The following is a 19,024-nucleotide window of genomic DNA, read 5'->3' as shown; positions in this document are numbered from 1 at the left end:
TTCTGCACCACTAGGACGCCCCCAAATATCCATTTAGGGAAAAACTGTTATTTTTACACTTATTTCTTCTGAAGTAAAAAAAAAAAAAACACAATACTCTTACTTTTTAGATATTTGATCTAGAAATGAGACAAAGGAAAGTAAGAGCAGCATTTTAGCATCGTGATTATTGAATTTCTTGTTTCAAGTCCAAATATCTACATTTCAAAGCAAAAACAAGATTATTTTACTGAGATCCCTAGCAGATAATTTGATTCGTTTTAAGGAAAAAACTCGTAATTTTACACTTATTTCTTCTGAAGTTGAAAACAAAACAATATTTTTACTTGATCTAAGAATTTTTAGATATCTGGTCAATAAACAAGACACATTTTTTTTTGCATTGTAATCATTTAACTTCTGTTTCTTAATATTGTTAGGCTCCCCAGACAACCACCAAATATAGTGATGTTCAAACGCTCTTGTGAAAGTGTATTCATATCGTAATATTCATCGCAGAAAAATATCTCTATATCAATCAGATTTTTCCAATATCGTGCAGCCCTAGTACAATGTCTACACTGCAAGTAAATAAGTGCTGTTTTTTTCTTATAGTAGTACCAGCTAAAGCACACCAAAAATTACAAAGTTAAAAATTTAGCAACATTTTGCTGTGTTTACATATTGACCTCAATCTTTAACAGAGAAGTAATCTCTTTTCTGCGATTGTTTTACAACGTTCGGTTCATTTACTTATGGGGAAATGTCTATAAGAGTAATAAACGGCAGAAAACAGTCAAACTACTTGCCATACAAACAATTTTGTTGGACAATACATAAAAATAAAAATAATATAATAAGAAAACACAAACTTGCAACATCAATCAGCATAAACAGTTTTAACGACAGTAGAAGTGTAAGAAAACTGAAGACTCAAGCCAACAAGTTTCCATCATGCGACATAAAAGAAAAAAGGCCAATAGACTCAGACTGGTTTAAAATGCATTAAAGTTGCCAACAAATCAAGTCACATGTAATTAATTTATTTATCATTGATCGCTTCTGTGTTTTCAAAACACTCGTGCTTATCCCTAGATAAAAGACTGCAATAATTTTATACACGTGACAATGCCTTTTCAATGCACCCCCCGCACTTAACACCTGTAATTTGCTTGTGGGGCTTCTAAAAGCAATGACTCAGTCATTTTTTTCTGCGTTTCCTCCTTCTCTCGCATAATTTCTCATCTGTACACTTCAGAAGTCAATGCGCAATTGAGGCGGCAAATCACATTTTGACAAAATCCAATAAGGCTTACCTTTTGAGGTTTGATTTTAAAATTACAATTTGCAAAGTAAACAGATAAATGCGAAGAAAAACACAAAGGGTGTAAATACTTCATGTGCCCACATAACCACAAGAGACAGCAGAGAGACGAACCCAATAAAACTCTCGCTCACAATCACGCAAAATCACTCCATTCAGTAAATAAACCCAAGGTAATCGATGGACACGTGAAAACAGACCAACCCTCGGCTGCATCTGTGATTCTTTAACAGTTCATCAATACAGATTATGTTCCTCCGAATGGGTCGATAGCCATGCAATCTAAAAGCTAGTTTGCCACTGAGTGAGGCCTTCTTTGCTGCAGTGCCGTTTATTTCACTTCCTCGTGCGGTAAACTTCCTCTGGGCATCTGGTCTTATTACTGTAATTACCCCCGTGTTCCAGGAGTGTTACGGCTCGGCCGGAGCGTCTGCCATTTGTGCAGTCCGGTGTCACTGATAAGCTATAAACAAATTCACTTTTAATGGGAAACGAGAAAACCGATGCAAAACCTGCATGTTACAACAAAACGCGCATCTCTAAACAAACGGGTTCACCTCAAAATGAATATTTGTCATCATTTACTCGCCCCTGTGTCATTCTAAACTTGTATGACTCTCTGTCTTCTGTGGAATATGAAATATTGAACATCGCAGCTCAACCAATTTCTGTATAATGAAAGTAAAGGAGCGCTGAGGTTGTGGCATAAAAGCAGTCAATATGATATCTGTTCTTGTTACGTGGGTCAAAGATGAGATGTCCTTTATTGGTTTATGCATGACATTTTATATACAGAGATTTTATATACAGTACTCAGCATACATGAGTTCCCCTCACAGATCTCACTTGTAAATAAATAATTTCTATAGGATTATTTTCAGTAATATATTGTGCATATACAGTGGAAGTCACAATTATTAGCCCCCTGAATTTTTAGCCCTCCTGTATATTTTTTCCCCATTTTCTTTATAACGGAAAGATTTTTTTTCAACACATTTCTAAAGATAATAGTTTTAATAAGCAATTTCTTATAACTGATTTATTTTATCTTTGCCATCATGACAGTACAAAATATTTTACTAGATATTTTCAAGACAGTAGTATTCAGCTTAAAGTGACATTAAAAGGCTTAACTAGGTTAATTAGGCTAACTAGGACTCTAAAATAGCTTAAAAATATATAAACTGCTTTTATTCTAGCCAAAATAAAACAAGACTTTATCCAAAAAATAATAATAAAAATAATAAATAATATATATATATATATATATATATATATATATATATATATATATATATATATATATATAGAGAGAGGAGAGAGAGAGAGAGAGAGAGAGAGAGAGAGAGAGAGAGAGAGAAACATAAAAAATTAAAAATTTAGTTGAAATGTGGTTAGGATTTTCTTTTTTCTTTATTTTTAAATAACTTGCTTGACTTTAAAATGCATTATCTTTCAATTCCTAAAGATGTTAGGTGACCAAACTATTATTCTGATGGACATAACAGTTAAATAAAAAGTTTTGTTAAAATGCATAAAAATTACTGGCTATATTCAAAAAATTCACTTTCAAAAGGGGTTGTACTCATTAATGCTAAGCACTGAACATATGAAAAACATGTTTCAAATAACATTTGCAAAATAAAAATGTGACCTTGGACATCCAAAGATGTTTGAATATTGAGTGTTATATATCACCTGAAAGCCGAATAAATAAGTTTTCATTGATACACGATTTGTTAGAATTCTGGCTGAGATACAACTATTTGAAATACTGGAATCCCAATGGTTTAAAAATAAATAAATAATAATAATAATATACAAATTTAAATACTAAGAAAATTGTTGTTAATGCTGTCTAACTGAAGTGCTTAGCAATAATTGAGCAAAAATTTAGTTTTGATTTATTTACAGTAGAAAATAAAAAAAAACATCTTCATGGAACATGGACTCTACTTAATTTCCAAATGATTTGATTCTGATAAATTTGAATGTATTTTTGGCTATTGCTCTTGGCAAAAATATATCTGTGCAACTTAAGACCGGTTTTGTGCTCCTAGGTAAGAAATATTAAATACATTTAAATTCATACATAATTATAAAGTAATGTCAAGTTAGAAGAATTCAAATGTGCTTTGCGAAGTAAATTAAAGAGGTATATCAAGTTTTTTTATAATCTCAAAACAACAGGCAGTTCATTACAAAAAAAAACAAAAACAAAAAAACTATCATTTTGTGTCAAACGAAGGAAAGTGAACTATAAACTATACTTAACCCAACAAATCATGATATTAGAAAAATGATCCTGCAAAAATGTACCACGAATTAATCCAACATGTTCAAACCTGTTTTCATAACGGAAGCTAAGAAAAGTTTCTTGAGCATCCGAAGGATGAAGTGACACTGGAGAAGTTACTCCTGATTTTCAATTTAGTATCAAACAAATAATTGAATTTTAAATTTTAATATGTTTCAATATTACTGTTTTCTAAATTAGCAAACAAATGTGAGGATAAGTCTTTGAAAAAGTTTGTATGATTTCAAAATGGATAGTTCACACAAAACTGATAATTGTTCTGAACATTTATTCCCCATTCACTTGTCACAAACCTGGTTCAGTTTCTTCCTTTCTGTTTACCACAAAAGAAGATATTTTGAAAAATGCTAAAAAACCTGTAACCACTGACTTTCATAGTATTTGTTTTTCCTAATCTGGAAGATACAGGATTCTAACATTTTTTTCTAAATATCTTCTTTTGTGTCAACAGAAGAAAAAAATTGAAAAACATTTGAAACCACTTGAGGCAGAGTAAACAGGGTACATTTTCGTTTTTGTGTGAACTGTCCCTTTAATTGTAGTAAAGCTAGATTTTCAGATCATTTTAGCCAAACACATATTTAGAATTTCTCCTGCATACCTTCAGGTCTTATTTCCTGCACAGACACTGTAGGTACCTTTGATTGAGTGGTGTCCTTCTTGTTTTAACCGTGTGAAACACTCCCTCTTAATTACAGAGGACAGTTACTGCCGCCGGTGGGCACGGCCCATATGGACAGATCTATTACATTACAGGCCTGGACCTCGCTGGAGTAATTTAATGTACTGTCAGTCATCGAGATGTGACTGGGATCAGATCAGCTTACTATTTTAAGTCCTTAGGGGTCAAAAGAACAATGAAGGTATGTAGCAAAAATCCGGTAACTCTCAGCTATATGCAATCATGATAAACCACAGTTTGTTCCTCTATACTTCTTATCTTGTTAGTGTAAGAGACTGACTTTTAAGCGTTCTGGCCAGTGACATATTACATGTGGGCTGCAAGAATTACAGTGAAGGAAATCAGCATTAGTTATTTTCATTACACTCCACAAAATGACTCATCTCTTCTGTTTGAAGTATTTTTCTGAACACTTACAAAAGAACAGCCTTGAAAACGGCACGCAAGGAATTATTTCAATTAGGATTCACTTACGAAACTTAACTTTTGAACTCTCCAGACAGTGATTCAAAGCTAAAAATGCTAATACGGCTGGCATTTAAAACGATGGACAATAATCCAGAACAGAGCCTAGTGCCTTTAAAGGGACAGTTCAAAAAACGAACAGTGTTCTTTCAAGCACTTCGACATATTACATCATTCTGAAAAATTTGCTCTAGCAATTCGTTCTAGCCATGCCTTTCATTCCCATTCTTCATTTCCTCCTATTCCTTTCTATAGCTATCACTCTCTGTTCCTTCATACTTCCTGTTCATTGTTTTTCTTCCATCTTTCATTCCATTCTTTGTTTCTTGGTCCTTCTTTCTTTTTGTACTTCATCTTTTCCTTCTTCCTGTCATTCATTTCTCTTTTAATATCCATACTTACTTCTAATCATTCACTCCAGTTCCATTATTTTTTCATTCCTACATGCCATCCTTATTTATTTCATTCTTTCTATTCCTAGTAGCTTCCCCTTTCTTTTCTTTATTTTATTCCCTGCTCTTGTCCTATACTTGTACTTCCTTCCTTTCTTTCTTTCTTTCTTTCTTTCTTTCTTTCTTTCTTTCTTTCTAAGTTATCAATCTTTACATGTCCTTCATTCCCTCCTCATGTCCGTGTTCTTCTTTCCTGTTTGTAGCTTGTCCATCTTTCCTTTTTTTGTTTTTATAATTTTTGCCCTTCCTCCTTCCTTCCTTCCTTGTTCATGTCTTTTGAGAGTTCATTCTTTTTTACTGTGCTTGTCCTTTGATTGAACTTATTTTCTTTATTGTCGTCCTTTATTTGTCCTTCCTTCTTTTCTGCCTTCCTTCCTTGTTCATGTCTTTTGAGAGTTCATTCTTCCTGTTGCTGGACCTTTGAGCATATTTTCTTAATTGTCGTCCTTTATTTGTTCTTCCTCTCTTCCTCCCTTCCCTCCTTTCTTCCTTCCCTTCCTGTTTAGGTGTTATAACTATTCTAATTTTGTCCAGTTGCTTGCTCTTTGATTGAACTTATTTATTCATTGTTGTCCTTTCTCTTTGTCGTCCTTCCTTCCTTCGTTCCATCCTTTCTTCCTTCCCTGTTCATGTCTTTCGAGTGTTCGTCCTTTCTTCCTGTTGCTTGTCCTTTGATTGAACTTATTTTCTTCATTGTCATCCTTTATTTGTCCTTCCTTCCTTCCTTCCCTAAGCTCCTTCCTTGTCCTTTCTCTTTCCTTCCTGTTCATGTTTGTTAAGCGTTATACATCTTCCAGTTGCTTGCCCTTTGACTGAATATCTTTTCTTCATTATTGTCCTTTTGTTGTCTGTCTGTCCTTCCTTCCTTACCTCCTTCCTTCCCTTCCTTCCTTCCTTCCTTCATGTCTTTGAGTGTTCATCTTTCTTCCTGTTGCTTGTCCTTGATTGAACTTATTTCTTCCATTGTCATCCTTATTTGTCCTTCCTTCCTTTCCTCCTTCCTTGTCCTTTCTTCCTTCCCTGTTCATGTTTGTTAAGTGTTCATAAATTTTTCAGTGCTTGCCTCTTGGACTGAACATCTTTTCTTCATTATTGTCCTTTTGTTGTCTGTCTGTCCTTCCTTCCTTACCCCTTTCTTCCTTCTTTCCTTCCTTCATGTCTTTGAGTGTTCATTCTTTCTACCTGTTGCTTGTCCTTTGCTTGTACATATTTTCTTCATTCTTGTCCTTTTAATTTCCTTTGTTTCTTCCTCCCTCCCTGTCACTTGATAGCTTTTCCTACTTGTTTGTCGCCTGTACTTTGATTATCATTTTTGTCCTTTCCTTCTTCCCATTTAAATTTGAGCTACACTTCATAATTTGAACAACGAGTGCCCTTGAAATGTCACTTCATTAAAGCACCACAGTGGTTTGACCAACAAGTGGGCAAGTGGATCAACAAAGCATGACAGATCATTAATCTGGAGTGAATCATACCTTTAGTGAAGAACTTCGCATACCTTGTTTGGCCTCCAGCTCTTCCTGTGACAGGACAGGTTTCTTCTCCTCAGCCAGTGGAGGTTGAGCAAGCTCTCTTGGCGCCTCAAGTAATCCAATGGCCAGCTCCATTCCCTCCAGCACATCCCCTTTCATTGCATCCTCATCAGAGTCATCGTCCAGCCTCACGCGGTTCTTCTCCAAAGGCAGAAGATCATTTTCTTTTGACTTAATAGCAAAGCAGATGGGTGCAAAGGACGCTGAGAAGAGGACAGATTTTATTTAGTAACGTCGTTAACCTTTCACAATTAGCACAAATCTACTGCACAGTTACTGTCATTATGGTCAAAGACATGATCGTTACAGTCAAGCCTGATAGATTATCTAAATTTACATTGGTGGTAATACAGAAGTCGGCTCACCATTTATTAAATTCGGGGTGAAATGGTCTTCACACAACAGCATTAATTAACGGTTAGAGAGACATGGAACTGCATCGTTATGTGGGTGAACGAGGGCACCCTGAAATGTCAATGTGGCTGACAAGGATGTTCTGAGGTCAGGTGGTGGGGGCTCAATCATGGAGCACAGAGTTGCCTTACCTTTAATGAGCTTGCCCTCATCCTGCTGCTTGTCAGTAGAGCAGTTCTCTGCACTGTCCCCCCCACTGCCGTAAAGCAGAGAACCCTGTGAGGCCAGGATGACAGGAAGAGAGAAAGGGAAGAGAGACACAAAGTTACTTTACTTTGCAGACACAGGTTAAGGATGAAAATCCTGAGCTCTCAGTTTTCAGACAAAGACTCTCTCAAAAGCCTGACAGTATTTTAAAGGACTTCCTTTGTACCGAATATGTGGTTATTCTGAGCCAGTAATTCCACTATACTGTTCACAGGTGACAATGAAGAGGCACAGGGGAAATAGAAAGAGTATGAGAGAGAACCATATCATCTTTTAAAAGGTATATGTGTAATATATTACGTTCAAGTCCTTTATCGGTCCCCTTTGTCTGCCTTATTTTTTCCTTTCTGTCCAATTTACTTGATTTCCTTTCCTGGTTTGTTTCCTTCCCTTTCCTCCTGTTTTCTTTACATTTAATGATTTTGCAGTCACGTACAACTTAAAAATGAGGACAATAGGAGTAATCAAAGAAACAAAAGAACTGCAACATTAATGTATAGCAATTCTCAATTCCTCTAATCTATTGAAGTATTTAAATATATATGGCAACACATTAGTTTAAGTAGCAATTTCCACTATTATCTTTTGGATTATTACCGGCCTATTATTAAGATATTGGCTTTTTAATAGTACCTACAACATATGATCTCATTTTTTATCTCTAATCCTACCCAATACTAAACTCAATAGACTGATTTCATGCGACCGCCATTTTAAAAGTGAAATCGAGGCTGCGGTGTGAAGAAACCCGGAAGTATCACCTGAAGTCACGGTTGTTGCTAGATTGGATATGGATGCAGCTGGAAGTTAACGAGATTTACTTAAATTATTTATGAAATTTCCCATTGATTGTATTTTATTAACGTCTACCCCCCAACCCTAAACCCAATCGTCACAGTAATGTAAAAACAGTACTTGTACCGAGTATTATTTATGTCATCTATTAAATTACCCAATAAATTGTATTTTTAACACCTACCCTCACCCCAACCCTAAACCCAACCGTCAAAGTACTGTAAAAATATAAATTATTGTTATACAGTGTCATAAAAAATTATGCTTATATATTAATGTAAATATCACACTTCCGGCCAGCAGCGTATCCGATCTAGACTTTACCTTAAGTCACACAGTCCACGGTGTTTACCTGGTGCCATGAACTAAAGCCCAGGAGGACACTTAAGCATATTACTCTTAAAGAGATTGTGATTTAGTTTGATGCCTAATATGCTTTGTTAGAGTTTAAATTATCATATGCATTTGTTTATATGGCAAAACATCTCTATCACCAAAGAAGGTCCATACTGACTCCAAAGGCACATACTGATAAGATAAGTCTGTGGACTTTGGGGGTTTTACGATGTGGTCACATGTTGATTGGTCAGTTTGAATGTCTCAGTATTTGACAAAATAGGTGGTAAACTTTGCTCTGCCTCTTTTCCTGGTCTGTTCTTTTTTCTGGTCTCTCTTTTCTGGCTCTGCGCTTTCCTGCTCTGCTCCTCTCCTCCACTGGAGTCTATCATCTCTGGCTCTACTGCTCTTAGGCTTTCTTTGAGGCCTATCTGCTTTCTTTGTCTCTCCCTCCCCGTCTCTCCTTCTACCTCTGGTAACTTTATATTAATTTAAGCTGGCTACAATTATTATCATATGTTTTTATCATTTCATACTTCATAATTTTATACAGTTATTTGTAATTACTTCAGTTGTAACCATAGAGAATTATTGTCAGTAAATCATTCATTTTCAAGTATTTGTGAATTACTTTTGCTTTAACGTTAACACTTAATTGCTTAGTTTTTTTAATTGCAATACAATACAATCACATAATATCAACGCTCTCCCACAATTTTAGCTATGAATACTGCACTTATTTCCATTTTTGGTATGAGATTGCAGAAGAATGGTTTGACTAGAAATGTCCAGATTTTTACCATCATGCTGATAACTTTTTAGTCACTCTGCAAAACTACAGTTCGAACCGCTGTGGTTAAAACCCATTCTTAAAGCTTTTAATTGTTTAAATGAAACTTAACTGAATGATATTAATGTGATGTTTACACCATATCTGCATTTTGATATCGTGGCAACAGCAATGTTTACAGTGCTAATTTTATACTTACGGGTTTCTTCCAACCACAGCCTCGCTTTTGCTTTTTAAAGTCGCGGCCACGTGAAATAAGCGTATTACTACCTTATTTTATTTACTTATTTAACCAAGGCAGTCCCATTGAAATACAATATCTCTTCTACCAGGGAGTCAAGGTCAGGACAGTTACAGAAAAATACATATCACAACACATAAACACACACAAAAATAATATCAACCATAGTCAATTTTTTTTAAACGTGCACTCTTCTAAAAAAGACAGACTTTATATACATATTTTTAAATTTAGCGATGATACAGATTCCATATGTAGTATGTCTTAAAGCTCATTCCATACATATGGAGCATACTATAAATTATTAATAAAAGCAAACTAGTAGTTTATTGAGTTAGAAGTCTTAGTTAATGGTTTGTTATTAGTGAGAAATTGTGTGACTATTTTCTTTTTTCCATTCCTGTAAATTTCCAAAAAAAAAAAAAAGAGAGAAACGAATCATCTTTTATTCACAGCAAGTGAATAAAGGTGCAGAAACAACTAAAAAAAGCCTTGTTTGGAAGCAATTATTTCTGCAATTACGTTTGATGCCACAGGAATTGCTTCACCTTTAAACGATGAAGAAAAGAAATGAGAATTTCCCACTTGCTATATGTATTCTGGACCTAGCTCTATTGGGATGAGATGCAGGGTTTGAGTATCTCTCTGGGAGCTTCGCTGATGGACGAGTATAATCTCAGCAACGTTCTGCGGCACGGAAAATCACGACAAGCTTCTTCACGGTCATGCGGTGTGAGAGTAACACAGGCCTGATGCTCTCATTTATCAACCATCTGCCAGCCGAAAGCATGCTCAAAATGTCTAATTCCATCTAGATCGACATGGAAGACTAGACTCCATACTGTGAGCTGGTGAAAAACTTTACACATTAATGAGGTACAGTGTTTCCACACTAATGAGATGTTTTCTTTACACTGACCCCAAAAAAATAAAAGTTGTGCTTTATATTTTTGTTTAAATCAGCGGAAGAGTACAAATGAATATTCTATACTGCTGTACGCTAATAGGCATTGCCACTGATAATAAAGAGAATCACATATGCAGGGTTAATGCCAGATCATTTGGCTGTCGGGTTTTTAATGTAACAAGAATATAAAAAATTACAGAGTGAGAGGACAAAAGAGAGAGGGATTCGGAAAGTTTAGTGTCCCTAATGGAAGTTTTCAATATTTTACAGCTCTATTAAAGAAGTGTCTGTAGATTCTCAGTGTAGCCCTGGGTAAGATGAAGGGTCAGAGGGACATGAAACCCAGTTAAGGATCTCTCGCCCAAAAATGAAAGACAAGATGAAGGAATTAAAGCAGGAGATTGGATCTGTGACCAGACACTCGATAAAAGAAAAAAGTGAAAAGAGACACTGTGTGGGAAAGACAGACACTGGGGGAAAGAGAATACTTCAGTGTTGCCTGTGCTCTGACCAGCGTTGGGTAAGTTACTTTAAAGTTTTTACTGAATCGATATTTAAATTACTTTTCTAATTTCTTAGTTTGAAGTGTAATTTAATTACTCAAAAAGAAATTTAATTACTTGACTCAATACTATTTAAATGCCATATGGAAAACTAATTATTACAGTAACTCACTGCATTGCAACTAATTACACCAAAGTCTGACTTCTAATGAAAGTGTTGAAATTATAGTCCCGGTTGTTACATGGCAGCACATATCTGGAGAAAGTCTTATTTGTTTTATTTCGCCTAGAATAAACGCAGTTTTTAATTTTTTAAAAACCATTTTAAGGTCAAAATTATTAGCCCCTTTAAGCCATTTTATTTTTCAATAGTCCACAGAACAAACCATTGTTATACAATAACTTGCCTAATTACCCTAACCTGCCTAGTTAACCTAATTAACATAGTCAAGCCTTTAAACGTCACTTTAAGCTGTATAGAAGTGTCTTAAAACCTAACCAGTAAAATATTATTTACTGTCATCATGGCAAAAATAAAATAAATCAGTTATTAGAGATGAGTTATTAAAACTATTATACTCTCTAATAATTCTGACTTCAACTATATTTATGTGTTTTTTTGTCTCATTGTGTTTTTTTTTTTTAAACGACCCCATTATTGTTTGTCCCACCCTACTGCTGTCCCTGGCTGTTTTACTTTTCACTGCTGCAACCAATCCCATCACTGCTTCATCCTGAATGGTTCCAGCTCTACAACTCAGTACCATTTTTAGCCAATCCCCTCATGCCACCTCACAGTTTGACAGTCTTTTGACTCACTTTGACGGTTCGCATTTGTGCTTTTTGCAAGTATTTTCGATTATTTAATTAAATGATGTCAATAATCGTTAATCGATAGCTTATTTAAGTTACACTGTGTTGTTGGTGTTTGAATTTTGTTGCTGTCTGTTCTTACCCATGTTTTACCATTCCTTCCCTCGTGTTTGTCACTGAGGTTAAAAAGGCTGGTATGTAAGTAAGTCACGTGACACATCTCAACACGTAGGTTTACAACTCTCTAGAGATACACTAGGTAAAAAGGTGTGCATGTACCAACATTTTTGGTTAAGTTGTTAGTTGGTGTAGATTAGGTAGGACGTCATTGACGTTGAAGATTGATTTTTTTTTTTCATATATTTTGTTTACCAGATTATAGGGGATTATTTTTGAATAGTAGTAAGACTGTTTTGGTTTTGATTCATCCTTTTCTTCAGCGCCACCCATAGCCTGTCTAAAAATGTAATTTTGGTTTATTGTTTTTAAAAATTTTACATATTGTAAATAACTCACTAATATTTGTTGTTGTAAGTTATTGTTGTCCGTCCTTAGTTTGGAGCACAATTTTCTTTGAGTTTCTGTTTTAACCAAATCCTCAGTCAAAGTGTGCAACCCCACTCCCCTACCCAGGGGTTGTAACACGGATAATAAAAAAAAATAATAAAAAAAATAAATAAATAAAAAAAATAAAATAATAATAATAATAATAATAATAATAATAATTAAATAAAATCCAAAACCAAGGGTTGAATATCTAGTACCAGTTTCGAACATCAAAAATAAACTAAAACAAACTAAAATAAACTAAAATTAAAACTCCAACCAAGTGTGGAAATTCGAGTACCAGTTTCGAACATCTAAAATAAATTAAAATAAAATAAATTAATACAATAAAAACTTTAACCAAGTGTTGAATTTCTAGTACCAGTCTCAAAAGTTTAAAATAAAATACAAATAAAATAAAGACTCCAACTAAGTGTTGAAACCATTGTACCAGTTTGAAAAATCAAATATAAAATAAAATAAAATGTGAAAAGGGAAATATATTATATGTTAAGTCATTTAGAAACTCGATTCATTAAGTACAATTGTAAAGAAAACCACTCAAAACTCCTTACTATTCCCATCACTATCCTACCTAGAGAAGAAAACTGCTCTGAATTACAAGCGCTTTCCTAAGCGCTTTCTCTGTTTGTTTCTGCCTGTTTGCTCTGCTTCAGTGTGCTTCGGTTTCCAGAGAATGCGTCGTTAAAGACCTTTGTTGTCCACTTACATCACCAAATGAATATCAAATGAACATTAATAACAAATCAAGAGTTGTTATCTAGTCTCCCCCTCTGAGCGACATTTCTTCTTCAGGTCTTGGGTTTCCCTAAACACGTTCTCCCCTGTAGAGATGGTGTCATACTGAATGTCTTCATCCACTCACAGAAAGGCAGTAATCCCTTAATCCTGTTTATGGGTAAAGTCAACAGAAGAAACATATGCTGATGGACCATGCCATGTGGAAGTATAACTCTAGAATAGCAAAACACGGATGAGCAATGTGACTATGGGAGAGTTAGCATGCTGTAAATTAGAGCAAGACTGTAACTATCACTCATGAAGGATTACGAAGAGATATGGGATGCTATGGGAAATATGACTCTTCAATCATCTCTAAGCGAATATGTTGCACCTATAGTGAAATTCACTCTTTAGCTGATATTGGTAAACCAGTCGCATTTGGTAATAAAATTCTTCACTTCACACAATGAACTACATCTGAGAATATTTTCACATATCAGCTCTAATCCCCCTGATGCCACAGATAGCTTTCACATTGCATTAATTGGTTCTGAACACTGATATGCTTGCAACATCAGCTCAGCTCCACCATGAACACTACAAAAAAAAATTAAATGGAAGAAAAAAAGAGAGACTCTTAAATGAAAAATACAAACTTTCAAGCAAGAATGTGAAGGTTTTCTGTTAGAGTTTTTAGTTTGTTCACTTGGTTATCACTGAAAAAAAAAAACTTTTGGCTTTTGTTAACCTTTCAAGGTCAAGCTTTGAAAATCACAACATAAAAATGTAAATTACTTGAAAAAGATGGACCACAAATGCTGCTTAAAATCCTTGTTTGATTCAATACAACACCATTCAAAACACCATTAATTTTTTCAAACATAAATAAATTCACAATATTAGATGGAAAGGTCAGAAAAGGTCCATATTTAGTGTAAACAAAACATCTACGAAGAAACTTGTCACAGAGAAACATAAACCCCACTGCCAATTAGCGTTTTGAATGTGTTATTGTCAGATCAACACTAGCGTGGAAGTATAAATGTATGTACCACCATTCAAAACGTTTTAAACATAAATAAATTCACAATATTAGATGGAAAGGTCGGAAAAGGTCCAAATTTACAGTGTAAACAAAACACCCACAAAGAAACTTGAAACATAGAGAAACATATAAACCCCACTGCCAATTAGCGTTTCGAAAGTGTTATTGTCAGATCAACACTAACGTGGAAGTATAAATGTATGTACCACCATTCAAAACGTTTTAAACATAAATAAATTCACAATATTAGATGAAAAGGTCGGAAAAGGTCCAAATTTACAGTGTAAACAAAACACCCATGAAGAAACATGACACTTAGAAGCATATAAACCCCACTGCCAACTAGAGTTTTAGTAGTGTTATTGTCAGAGAAACACAAACGTGGAAGTATAAATGTACGTCCCACCATTAAAAATGCTTCGAATGTAAATAAATTCACAATTTTAGACGGAAAGGTCGGAAATATTCCATATTTACGTACAGTGTAAACAAAACACCCACAAAGAAACTCAACACAGAAAAACATATAAATGCCACTGCCAACTAGTATTTCGAAAGTGCTATTGTCACAGCAACATAAACACGCAAGTATAAATGTACGTACCACCTTTCAAAGTGTTTTAAACGTAAATAAATTCACAATATTAGATGGAAAGATCGGAAAAGGTCTATATTTACAGTGTAAACGAAACACCCACGGAGAAACATTTAAATTGTTTAGGAAGTGTTCTTGTCAAAGCAACACAAACACTGAAGTATAAGTGTACATACCACAATTCAAAACATTTTAAACATAAATAAATTCACAATATTAGATGGAAAGATGCTGGAAGGGCATGCGCTGCGTAAAACATATGCTGGATAAGTTGGCGGTTGATTCCGCTGTGGTGACCCCAGATTAATAAAGGGAATGAGCTGAAAAGAAAATGAATGAATGAATGAATGAGATGGAAGGATCGGAAACGGTCCATCTATTATTCTTAACTAAAAGAAATCAGGAAAGTGCACCAAAATGATGGAATAAAACAACAGGTGTAAATGGTAATGCATCTCCCATGTCTACTTATGATCCATCGACCAAAACTTCCAGCTGACTGAATTACATTTCAGTTTATTTTCTCAGCTACATGAAACATGACAAAATTATGTGTTAAAAAAGGAAAGTTGAGGCAAATTACATGCTGTAGGAAAATGTGTTTGCAAAAGCAAATGGTTGTGACAAGCCTAGTTTACCACATCTGTCTTACATCCAAGAGCACAAGCTGCTCAACTAATGCATTTTCTAACTAGTCAAGCAAAGAAAAAAGTCTTTAGTCCATTAGGACCAGTGCTCTGCAATTCATTTCCAAATGTCATTTGAGTTGGGTAAATTAAACCAGAGTCTAATTTCAAACTTTAAATTAGAGCAGGGTGATTAATCTAATTCGGGGATTTTCATGCACATTTTGTCAGTAAAGCTGGTTCTAGAAAACCTCCAGCATGTGCAATCAGATGGAGCAGAATTTACTACACAGTCTACTACACAGTAATTTACACTTCTGCATTGAGTGCATGTGGACGGATACTTTTGTTTTGGGTTTACTTTATAATTAAAGCTGTTGGATGCCTGCCGGTTTCTGCCTCTGAATGAGCTAGTTTAAGCAGTAAGTTTGTATAGTAAATTAACATTACAGGTATTTACAGTGTAAACAAAACACCCATGAAGAAACGACACAGAAAAACATATAAACCCCACTGCCAAGTAGCATTTTGGAAGTGTTGTTGTCAGAGCAACACAAACAGAGTGCAGAACTATTAACATACAGCTACATGTAAGGAAATCACAATGCAGAAGAATAATTCTGTCTTTAGATTACTGATAACTTGTGCAAAAAATTAATTTAACATTGCATTCGCTTTAATTGGTCAATAATGACTGAGATAATCATTCTGCAATAATGACAGTTGTTTGTGTCACTTCCCAATTAAGTCTTAAGTTCTGTGTAGTAAATGCTGCATGTGAAATTACCATATATCAACAGTTTTAATCCAAACTTGATTAAATTTATTAGTCAAGCTGAATCAATGAAAGCAGTGACATCTTGTATTTATAATGCAAAGCTATGGGGAGGTTGTGGTTTTCTCTGTGGACATATAGAGTTTTAGTATGAGCGCGCTCTGACTTTTGGAGGAAATTTACTACAGATCACACCATGGCTCCCTAACAAGATGTGCATGAAAATTGTAGCTTTGCTCAATCGCATTTGCGATTTTAATTTGATTAAACACCCAAACCTACTCTAAAACAATTATTTTTCAGGGCATTCTAACTCAAGACATTGATTTCCATGCAAACCAAACTGAACTCAGACAACAAACAAACTGAAAACTGCAAGTACAATGTATACAAAAATCGCTATTGCAACAAACTTGTATTCTCTAAAAGTTCAAATGGCAGAGAGCACAGAAAATGACAACAAAAATTGCTTTTAGACAACAAAAGTATGTTTCTTTCCACTGAAATGAAGTAAAGCCAAAAGTGTTTTCCATAGAGACAGAAAAAAACAAACTAAAAAAAACGAGAAGAACATCAACACTGATATCCTACTTTGAAGAAGCTGGTGACTTCTTCAGCGATGCAGTCCCTATTCTATTAATTAATTAGTCTAAATGAGCTGAGGTTTTGTATATAGTAGGTTTATTTTCACTCATCAACCCAACAACGCAGTGGCCCGAGGATGGCTGGGTTGTCTGACGAATCCACGGCTGCCCTGTCACAGTAAAGGCACTGCAACGCTGGATAAAAAAAGGACACAAAACAAATTGGAATAACAAGAAATGGAAGGGTGAGGGAGGAGAGGTGCAATCGAGGTTCAATTCCCCGGAGGAGAACACAATGAAAGGAAGCAAACAAAGAAAGCAGGGTGACTGAAGCGCTTTTTGGCTCTTTCACCTCTTCAAAGGCAAACTGAAGTACTGCAGACCGAGCGAAGAGACACAGACACAAATCAAGAACAATGGCTTCCCAGCTGCAAGTGCAGAGCTAACTGGGCCATAAAGTTTGATAAAATGTGTGTAGATATGTTAAGGATGATGATGAAAAGCAGGACTGGTGGCTGGGGAAAGTGAAAGATAAGGGAGAGAAGAGGAGAGATAGAGAGAAAGATATTCAACACATCCCTCAATTCTGATGTAAAAGCAAACAAACAATGGAAATCTATGGGGAAAGGCATTTTCTGTTTAAGAGGGTTTAAGGTAGGGCTGCACGATATTGGATAAATCTGATATTGCAATGTTTTATTTTGCTGCGAAAAATATTGCGATATGAATACAGTTTCACAAGATAGTTTGAAAAGCACTATTTGATGATTTTGTTGGGAGTTTAACAGTTTTCAGGTACAGAAATTGAAAATAAATGCTCTTCATGCTTTGCTTTGTCTAGTTTCTAGTCCAAATATGAAACAATTCAAAACTTAGTCAAAGATTAATAGGTTTTCCTCAAAACAAGCCAGTGGGGTGAGCAAAATATTCTTGTTTTTGCCTTGAAATGTGGATATTTTATTTATATTGATTGAATAGGTTTTGCATAAATTATATAAATACAGCAGTTAAATATATTTCTGTAGCTCTTGGTCAACTATAATCTAGATTCAACATTACATATCTTGCGATGTGACTATTATGGATGCGAACATTGCGATATCGATGCTGAAATGATATATTGTGCAGCCCTAGTTTAAGGAATTGAAGAAGTCAAAAATATGTTATTTCCCTGTTGAAAGCGACAACGGCATTCACATTTTCTGACATTTTGACCTCCAAAAAGTCATTATGCTATAAACATACTTAGTAAGTTTATGACTGAAAAAATTCATTCTACATGTACTGTAAAATAAAGTGCAACCATTTCAATATATGTACAGTTGAAGTCAGAATTATTAGCCCCCCTAAATTAGTATCCCCCGTTTATTTTCCCCCAATTTCTGTTTAACAGAGAGATTGTCAACACATTTCTAAACATAATAGTTTTAATAACTAATTTTTAATAACTGATTTATTTTATCTTTGCTATGATGACAGTAAATAATATTTGACTAGATATTTTTTAAGACACTTCTGTACAGCTTAAGAGACATTTAAAGGCTTAACTAGGTTAATTAGGTTAACTAGGCAGGTTAGGGTAATTAGGCAAGTTATTGTATAACAATGGTTTGTTCTGTAGACTATCGGAAAAAAAATTGCTTAAAGGGGCTAATAATTTTGACCTTAAAATGGCTTTTGAAAAATTTAAAACTGCTTTTATTCTTGTCAAAATAAAACAAATAAGAGTTTCACCAGAAGAAAAAATATTATCAAACCTATTTTGAAAATTTCCTTGCTCACAGCATTTGGGAAATATTCAAAAAAAAAAATAATTCATATATAATGTATAAATAAATTAACATTAGGTAATGCGTTAATAATAATAATATATAATAGCATATAATTAAATTAATCTAGGTGAATTACCACTATAAAAACATTTACACAAATGACTAAAATACTATCATGCCTGATAATTGGTCATATAGTAATTATCAAAAGCACTGTATGCCTATTTAAAGGCACAGTATGTAATTTTTGCCACTAGAGGGTGTGCATTAACAACAAACAAAGGCATAGTTTGATGACACCGTGACCAAGTGTGGAATCATGGAAGTTGTCATCTTCATTACATCCTAAGGGACTCCTGCAGATATCAAGTTCATAGATGAGCTAAAGTATTCAAAACGTATTAGTGGTTTGAATCAGAGTAAGACAGAAAACTGTCGAAGCGAAAGGAGAGCGCTGAAGCGATTGCCGATGAGAGAAAAATCGAGCATTTTTCTTTTCAAAAACACTAATGTCCCAAAGACATAAAAAGCTTTTCATTTTTAGTTAAAAACTATGTTATGTAAATGGCTCAGAAATTTG

General features: G+C 34.6%; 1 protein-coding gene across 1 annotated transcript in view; it reads right to left on the bottom strand.

Moving 5' to 3' along the window:
* Window positions 1-19,024, bottom strand: part of sfswap (splicing factor SWAP) — a 152,282-nt gene that overhangs the window by 67,390 nt on the left and 65,868 nt on the right. The window contains exons 11-12 of the mRNA XM_056445735.1: window positions 7,297-7,381; window positions 6,718-6,954 (exon numbers count right to left, since the gene is read on the bottom strand). Coding sequence (XP_056301710.1) covers window positions 6,718-6,954; window positions 7,297-7,381 — 322 coding nt within the window. The remainder of the gene's footprint in view (window positions 1-6,717; window positions 6,955-7,296; window positions 7,382-19,024) is intronic.

The sequence above is a fragment of the Danio aesculapii genome, chromosome 21, assembly GCF_903798145.1.
Source record: "Danio aesculapii chromosome 21, fDanAes4.1, whole genome shotgun sequence".
NCBI classification, from domain to species: Eukaryota; Metazoa; Chordata; class Actinopteri; order Cypriniformes; family Danionidae; genus Danio; species Danio aesculapii.
The sequence above is the reverse complement of the archived record's forward strand: the minus strand, read 5'-3'. Positions and strand labels throughout refer to the sequence as shown.